This window comes from Chinchilla lanigera, unplaced genomic scaffold (genome assembly GCF_000276665.1).
Source record: "Chinchilla lanigera isolate Chin_1 unplaced genomic scaffold, ChiLan1.0 scaffold00006, whole genome shotgun sequence".
NCBI classification, from domain to species: domain Eukaryota; kingdom Metazoa; phylum Chordata; class Mammalia; order Rodentia; family Chinchillidae; genus Chinchilla; species Chinchilla lanigera.
Genome location: NW_004955407.1, coordinates 16,004,790 through 16,013,944, shown reverse-complemented (window position 1 = coordinate 16,013,944; position 9,155 = coordinate 16,004,790). Strand labels below are relative to the sequence as shown.

The 9,155-nt window shown below is 36.5% G+C and overlaps 1 protein-coding gene across 1 annotated transcript in view; it reads left to right on the top strand.

Annotated features, from left to right (window-relative positions):
* Window positions 1-660, top strand: part of Lipi (lipase, member I) — a gene marked incomplete in the record, with an annotated part of 57,903 nt that extends 57,243 nt beyond the window's left edge. Inside the window, 1 exon segment of the mRNA XM_013503778.1 lies at window positions 418-660. Within this exon segment, the coding sequence (XP_013359232.1) occupies window positions 418-502 (85 nt within the window).
* Window positions 661-9,155: the final 8,495 nt, after the last annotated feature.

Below are 9,155 nucleotides of genomic sequence, written 5' to 3'. Positions count from 1 at the left end.
TGTTATTGTTTCCACTTTAATGAGAGACAGAAAGATTTATACAACATCCAGGCAAAATCTGCCTATACATTTCACTCTTATTCTTTCCTGGAGGTGGTCATGTTCGAAGGAGTCCCCTGGCCCTTAAAAGTTGAATTCAGATTTCAGTATCCAACTATATCACTTACACAATGTTAAGTATTTTTGTGAAGCAGTAATAAAACGTTCAAATGGAGCATTTTTTCTTTCCCATAGCATGATGTCTACTTCACCCCTACAGAAATAATGAGATGGAGTAGTATACCGATCACAGGTTGGCTGCAAATGCCTGCATTTGCAGAATTAACTAGTCATAGACCTAGAGCATTCTAATATTAATATGCAAAAAATATTTGCTGTCTTACTAATTGTTATTTTGTCTCTTTTTCTCTTTCACAGACCACCAGTTTGCAGCTATAATTTTGTACTTAAAGAATCAGAGGAATTGTTTCTGAAGCCTGTCACATGTACAAAGAATATTTAAATGACTTCTAACAAATGTAAAATTTTGTCTGAATCAAATAATTTGTAAATGACAATGATTTAATTAGTCTTTTGGAATGTATTGTTCTATCTGAGATTTAGAAATATTTTATTTCTTGAGTCAAAAATATAGAAAATAAAAAACGCATATGTAAAATATTCAGAATATTTTTAGTTCCTTTTTTCAGTATTGGAGATTGAACTTTGGACTTTCACGCTAAGCTACAACCCCAGCTCACTTTTTTATTTTTTACTTTGAGACAGTATTCCACTAAGTAGCTAAACTGCCCAGGTGAGACTCAAACTTGTGATCCTCCCGCCTCACCATCTAGGGCTTCTGAGATTATAAATGGCAGCCCTCAGGTCAGGCTACATTCTGGTTATGTTCTAAAGCTGCTTATTTTTGTCACCTCCTATGTATACCATTGACTAGTCTTCTCAATTATTTTAATAAATGAATATACTAAAATATTTTTTACATCTTTTTTCAGGTTTTATAATTCTTAGTGTATGTTTGCAGTACATCATGATTATACTCTTCATGGTGTGTTGACACATGTATAAGGCATTTTAATTCTTTTCTCCTCCCCTTTCCCTCTCTTCTCACCCCTCTCTCCATCTATCAGGACCCTTCCCATTTGTGCGATATATTTTTAAAGGAAAACCAGGGAATGTAATGCTTCACTACACTGCTGAATTGATATCATTTTACTTTCAATTGCAGTGGCAAAAGATGTGAACATTTATTTTTAATTTTTAGGTTTGTCATTTGGAGAAATCTCTTGGACAAATGAGACCCTTGTAAATGTAAATACTTGGTATTTTTGACAATGTTTTGTAAATAAAGACTTTGTTTCAGTAGAGCATAATAAATAACCTACAGGCTTGCAATGCTTAAGGTTAAATCCTTGATATTTTTCTTAATAATGATGGGACCTTAATTTATCTCATGTCTTGATCATCTGAAGAATTTTCATGATTGACTCAATAAAGTACTTTCAATAGTATCAGTTCATGATGACGATACGATTAAATCATTCCACCTAGATTATTTTGTTCTTGGAACAAATAATCCTACAAATACCTATGAAGTTTGTTGTGTTTGATCCAGAGGTGAAGAAACTGAAGAATAGAGATTTTAACTTAGCATCATACACACGCCCAGTATTAGAAGCCATGAAGTCTGGGTCCTGTTCTTAATTGCTAGTTTGTGTGTTCTGTCAAAATTTAAAGTGTGTTGGTTGATTTATTTTATTTAGTTTGTGTTTTTGGCACAGGCTTCTTCCTATGCAGTTTCGGCTGGCCTTGAGCTCACTTTTTAGCCTCGAACTCACAATGATCCTCCTGCCTCAGCCTCTCAAGTTCTGGGATTACAGGTGTGCACTACCATGCCCAGCTTTAAAGTATGTTCGTTGTTTTAGTAACTATATTTACAATAGTCATATTTAAAACATCAACAAAAATAACATTGACCTTCTCCAACTTGCCTGTTCAATCCAGGAATTCTTAGGCTAGAACTCTTTCTTATTTATGCCCCCAAAATTTGTTTTATATGTTTATGACGCAGTTTCCCCAACTGCTGTGCTCTCCTGTATTATTTAACTAGGACTGTCATTTATCTTGTCATTCTTTCAGAAGCCTGAATTCTGAGACCAAGCAGGCTGCAGGTTTGGTTTCTTATGAGGCTTCTAGGTCTGATTGCTCTCTTGCTGTGTCTTCACTTGATTTTTCCCCTCTCCACATGCATTCTTGGTGTCTCCTGCACCCAAATTTCTCATTATTGTAATATCACCAGTTACTCTGGATTAAGGCACACACTAACAGCCTCACTTTACCTTAATTGTCTCTTTAAAGGCCTGTTTCTAAATACAGTCACATGTGGCGGGAGTAGCCTCTGTTCCAATATGTGAACTGTGGGTGGGACCCAGCTGAGGACCTCACACGTGCTCTGACACTTCAGCCCCATCATGATGTCCTTCGGCTAATAATCCACTTGAATGTGAATTGGGGCCATGATTGGTCCCCACTTGAAGAAACACATATGTGAAGGCTCTTGAGGTGTTAGATATGTGATCCAGGTAGAAACAAGACTGTACATTTTACCTTGGAATCCCTTCACAATACCTGCTCCTTCAGCTTTTGCTGCAGCCCTTCTTTGCTCTGCAGACCTCTGGCTGTGTTCTACAGAGATAACTTCTGTCTGACCTCCACCTCTTAGCCACCTGCCCACAAGCTCCTCACATTCTAACAAGAACACAAACTCTCGTAATTTATTTTTCATATACACTTTCATTTGCCAGTTGATCCTGGAAGCTTCTGAATTTCCATTGGATATGAGTGTAATTTAAAATAAAATAAAATACACAGGAGGTCTCTTACTAGGAAAAGAAATATTTAGTATTTCTGATTGCTTGGGCTGTCTGGGGAACTGGAAGACAGTAGTCAACTTTCATCTCATAGTGCTTTGGACCCCTCACCCTCGTAATGAACCTTCCTTGCTACTGGTGACACAGACTTCCAACTTAGCAATGCAAACTTACAAAATGCTTATGGGATTTCCTATTTCCCATACTTTCTGGGGAGCCCTATTTTTCCTCTTCCTTTTGTTAAGGTGAAGTTTTTCATAGACTGGAAGTCTCTGAGTTTAAATCCATAGCGTGGAGGTCAGTAAACTACGGTGACCATCACGTGTATCACCCCAACAAATATTTTTAATCATATTTTTTCCAAACTTGTAGAAAACATAGATCAAAAATAGGAGGGAAATGCACCTTCTTATGAAGGACATATGTTTCATAACAAATATGTGGAAAAACAAGTAGAAAGAGTGATCATAATGTACAAAATATTTTACATGAGGATGACTTGAAGTAATGATGTTTTAGATCAAAGACACAGCTGAACTAAATGATTAACTTCTTTCTCCATTTCTTTTCTTTTTCTTTCTTTCTTTTATTCTTTCTCTCTTTCTTTCTTTCTTTCTTTCTTTCTTTCTTTCTTTCTTTCTTTCTTTCTTTCTTTCTTTCTTTCTTTCTTTCTTTCTTCTTCCTTGAGAGGTAAAATCAATAAGTTCCTTAAACTTGGCTCGAGCTTGTGATCCTTCCGCCTCAGCCTCCCAGAATGCTGAGACCTTTGGTGTGTGCAACTAAGCCCAGTTAAATTCTTTATCCTTTAGGATGTCAGCTTGCAGAAGTCACAGAGTCTGCCATAATACTGCTTCAAGTATTAATACCCCCAAAAAACACCAGAGAAACAACATGTTATCCTTGTTTCCCACAATGATCAAGTGAAATGCTGAGTGGACACAATCAAAGGTCAACTGGCTTTTATGTATTTTTAAAAAAGACAACACATCAAAAAACACAAATAGCATTATTTAGAGGGCTGTGATTCCATTCTAACAATTATCTCATTGTGTGTGTTCCAAAGAAGACAAGGTACAATTATGTAAATTTACTTATAATTACATATATTCACAAAAATTTGTGCCTCATAATATCTATGATTTATGCATTATGCTGTTTTGTCACACTATTAAAACAATAACAAGCACATGAGTACTTACTGTGTTAATTTGTTTTCCGTTTTTGTAACAATACATGTAAGAAAACCAAGGAGGAAAAGTGTACTTTACCTCCAAGTTTCAGATCTTCTGGTCTATAGTAAATTGGCTCAATTGGTTGTGGAGCAGAATGTCATGGCAAATGTCTTAGTTACTTTTCTTGTTGCTGAGACAGAATGCTCAATACCCAGTGTTAAAAGAAGAAAGGATTACTGAGCTCACAGTTTGTAGAGGTTTCAGTCCACAATCAGGGTGGCACCACAGAGGAGAAACAATTCATGGTAGGCAGAAAGTAGCAAAATAACAAGAGAGAAATACAGTTCTTTCTGTCTCTTATATTTTAATTGGGACTACTTAGGGCAGGTAGCACTCACATCCTTAATCCTAGTGCCCTTTATCCTAGCATTGATCTATGACTCATTTCCAGGGTCATCCATTCTAGAAGCAGCCACCTCTGAAAAAGGCCACCTATGACTGAGGTTTTGGGAGTACATCTCGACACAAGCTATGACAGCAGACATTCATAATGGTGGAGCCTATTTATCTCAGGATAGCTGGGAAGTAGAGAGATAAGAGGGTGAGATCCCAGTGTTCTCTGTAGGGGAGCTCCCACAGTAATAACTTCTTTCCACCTGGATCTACCTATGACAGTTTCACCACCTCCCAGTGTGGCATCACCTGGGGACCATGCCTTCTAACTCAAGCTTTAGAGGCACACTCAAAATCACAGCCATAATCCTTGCTCTTCGTCAGGTTATGCTTTAAATTCATTACTTGCAATGTTCCATGTATTGTTGCAATTGCATTATAAGTTACATAGTTTTATCATCCTAGGCAACAAAGTGACAAGAAAAAAAAAATTCTTTGGACAATGGACAACATTGGTAATAAGTTGTATTTTTTTTTATTTCCACTGAGGAAATACTGGCTATTATGAAGATTTTTGAATGATTAAATGGATGAATGGGTGAACAGGAAGTCAAATTCTTGGCAAAAGACACATGGGATGATAGGGTAGGGCTGCCTCTGAGAGAGTGATGTGGGTCATGAATATCTTCCAAGTGAGAGAGAATCTGCTGAATATGGCCGTTTTGTTGAATCGGCACACATATATGCACACATATATGTACACACACACACACACACACACACATGCTATTTCTCTGCCATGTACTTTTAGACTCTTAGGATGAAAATACTTTTAAAAATTACACAACACCTAAGTCCTGCTCCAAACAAATACAGCTTGCTTCTCCATATGGCCTAAACAACATTCTTGGTGAATATTAGGGGGTAATTTTGGAGATATGAAAATGTAGGGCTTCAAAGCACGGATAACATTTTCATTCATGATTCATCATTCATTTATCATTTTTCTTTATGAACATGTGGTATTTGAAAAAAAGAAGAAAATTTGGAAGGTGAACAGCTGGTCATGCAGATGGTGTTGATGAATGTGGATTTCTGTATCATGGTTTAAATTTCTGCAATGCTTGGCTCTTGGCTAAAGGTAGAATTTTATTTCACAGTGACAGTGAATAATGTATTTGTGAGTAAACTACCAGCCATGATTAAAGTGCTTGTAATGAAACACAGTATTTCACACACTGTTTGTAGATTCAAAACAACCATTTATTCATCCAGATTCACCAGGACCCTATTGGCTGCTGTTCCATCTCATCAGCATCTTCTAGTTCTTAGCTCAGATTTGCACTCACATCTTTCTTCCCAGCTTGGCCATTCTTTGACCTTTTCTATGTTGATTTGTTGTCTGTCTCCAACACATTCCCTCCTTAGCCTTTGGCTCTTTCTCTGCTTACCAGAAATGTTTATTGTAGCATGGATGTTATGAATCTCCACTTACCTGTCTGTATCCACCACTAGAATGTGAACTTCTTGAGAATGAGAAATTTTAGATAATTGTACACATTTTTGAATTTTTAGGGTCTTGATGAATGCCTGGCTCATTTGAAAGACTCCATAAATATCTGTTCAATATCAAATGCAAAAATAAATAAATGCAGGCAGTAAGTTTTGTTTTGGTTTTAATTTAGTGGGGAACAGTAGGAAGAACCAGTGGCTTCAGGATACCAAGAAGAACAAAATGTTACATGTTGTCTGGTTAGAGAATAGAGAACTCTCACTGTACAGCCAATAAACTCTTATCTCTAAATGTAGTAAAGCCAGATCCAAGTATTAAATATTTTTAGTCAAGACAAATGTAGCAATACATTTCATGGAGTGTTGAATGTTCTACCACATATAGAGGTAAAGCACTAAGTATTCATTACCATCTATACACAGAGGCAAATGATAATTTTCAGTTCTTTCTTTAATAATTGTTAGGAGAAGAGGTTGTCTGAAGATAAGCAAAGTCTCTTGCAGGGGGAGATTCTGAATTCACTGGAACATAATAAACTGGACTTGTTCTAGTTTCAAAAGAACTTTTACCTTCCAATATTTGATAGTATTGTGCTATTCTTTAAGACATTGTAGGACAAATGTTCAGTTGGGAAAATGTCTTTGGAGGCAGTTTTTAAAATGAAACTTTTCAAAGTAAGTGAAGAATGGGGACGAGGGACACAGCTTTGAGGTAGAGTGTTTGCCCCAGCATTGCAAAAATTAAATAAAAAGTAAGTAAAGAGAATGAAGAATAAACACTAGAAATTAGGCTTACTCTTAGTACAGTATTCTTTAAATGAAGAGTATTCTTTAGTATTCTTTAAGAGAAAGAGTAAAGAGCAAGGAGGAGAGCATATTAGGATTTATTAAAAATATACTGCAGAAAAGATACTATGTTGTAATGAGCAATGCAATATATTGTCAGGACCATGTGACTCAAAACAATGCACTCACTCTGAAGAAAGTTGTATTACCAAAGATAAGATATAGCTTCACAAAATAATGAACTACTAAACATAAAGACTATTTTATTTTAGTCTTGTTTTCTCACATTTACCAAAAGTAACGATTGATGTTTATGGACTCGAAAATAGACATTTTTAATATAAAATAAAGAAAAAGTAATCAGAAACTATATTGGAGCTATGATAAGATTATAAGTGTTACAGTAGCTCTTACCTCCCTTTTAGATGAATAAGTCAAGACAATACCCAGAGAGAGCTGAGATTTGAAAATCTATGCAATCTATAAAAATCAATCACAGTTTTTCAAACTCTAAGAGGAAATTTGAAAAGTCAAACACAGAACACTGAGTTGGTATGGCCAGAGAATGGGGCTGAGAGAAGAGATTTATAATCTCTGTTTCCACGTGAAGAAACATGGTCATTTATCTAGTGAGAAATAATTGCTTTCTGAGATTGAGACAATTTCTACTCTCCATTACTTTCCCCTTCCTTCTTCTTATGCATTTCACTTTGCAATAATCTGATGCCTCCAAACCCAGAGAAATTGCATGTTAGTAACAAATATAAGGAAGTGATAAGAACTTGCTTCTTTGGGAGGATTAATAAGACTGAGTTCAGTTAAATCTCTCTGTAATCATTCTTCTTTGTTGTGTTTTATTTTTTTATCTTTTTGAGACAGAACTTCACTATGCAGTTAATGATGGCTTGAACTCACTTTGTAGCCCAGGCTGGCCTCAAACTCACAGCGACCCTCCTTCCTCAGCCTCCGAATGCTGTGATTATAGGCCTGTACCACCATGCCCGGCTCTGTAACTATTCTTACTAGTAGATCACTCAAACTATGACTCTGAGCTTGGACAAGTGTCAAACTTTGAATACTGGGACAAGAGAACATGTGACATAACACAGACCTGTAAAGCACTTGATGACCTTGGATCCAGAAGTATCATGTTAAAAATCCTAAGTCAGGCTGCTGGCAGGAGGACACACAAAGTGGAGGAGAATTAAAATAATTTAGGCAATCCTGCCACTTACCAGACTGCCTATAGCCAGAAAGTGGCAGCATCAACATATGCCTGAAGAATGATACAACTGACCCACAAAATCATGGGAGCCATGTAAGTGATTGTCATTTCAGTGCACTGTTTAGGATGGTCATGCAGCAAAAGTTAAGTAATATACATTCTGAAATATGAAGTAGACTATGAGTGTGGCAAGAAAAACTGTGCTGTTTCTAGAAATTTTGGGTATATAAGGTAGACGTGGCTAAGTAGGCATTCATCAAGTATGCACTGAATATTTATTATATGCCTGATTTTTATTGATGTCATACACATTAACAAAACACACAAAGTTCTTGAACTTTTGAGTTTAGTTCTTAGTGGATAAAGCAGAGAATCAACAAATTAATAGAAATATAAGTTCAGGGATTGATTGGGCTGTGATAAAATATAGTGGTGAGTATTAATATAGGGTACTTTGAGGGGCTGAGTTAGTTGAGATGGTCAAAGAAAGTCTCTGTAAGGAGGTAGTATGAGGGCATAGGCCAGCAGAGCCACTCTGCAGCAAACTCGGGCAGGTGTGTCCAATGGGAGGTCTGTGAGCTACGTATGGCCTTGGATAGGAATACAGCTCCACATTCTCATAAAATTTTAATATTATAATATACTTTTTAGTGATTTTTCATGACACTATTGCACAGTGCTGTGTAGGCAGCAATGGAAAGCTGAATAGAGGAGGGGATAGTGCAGTGCTAATTTGCTAATTTCACCGCCCCCAAGTCCACCACACACAGCCCGCTGAATTAAAACTTATGTAAATAAGACGTCACGTGTGCTTGTGTGACTCGTCGAGTAATACACAACAATTATTGAAACACAGTGATCATTTGGACCAGTACTTTAACCTCACTTGTGTGTGAAGGTGAAGATGGGAACTTACTATTATTAAGCAGAGACATAAATTCCCTTTAAAATTGTTTAATTTCATAAAACAATTTAGCAAGTTAAAATATAAAAAGTAGAGGAAGTTTTTCAACTTACACACATTAACTTGGTTACATAGTTCATATGCAGATCAAGAAAATTCCTCTTTACTCATTGTGGCCCAGGTTGGACACCCGTGAACAAGGGGATAGAATTTCAAGCAAAGGATACATCAAATGCAAGGACCTGAGGTAAGAAAATGTGTGTGAAAAACCATCCAGGCCATAGAGCTGGAGTCTT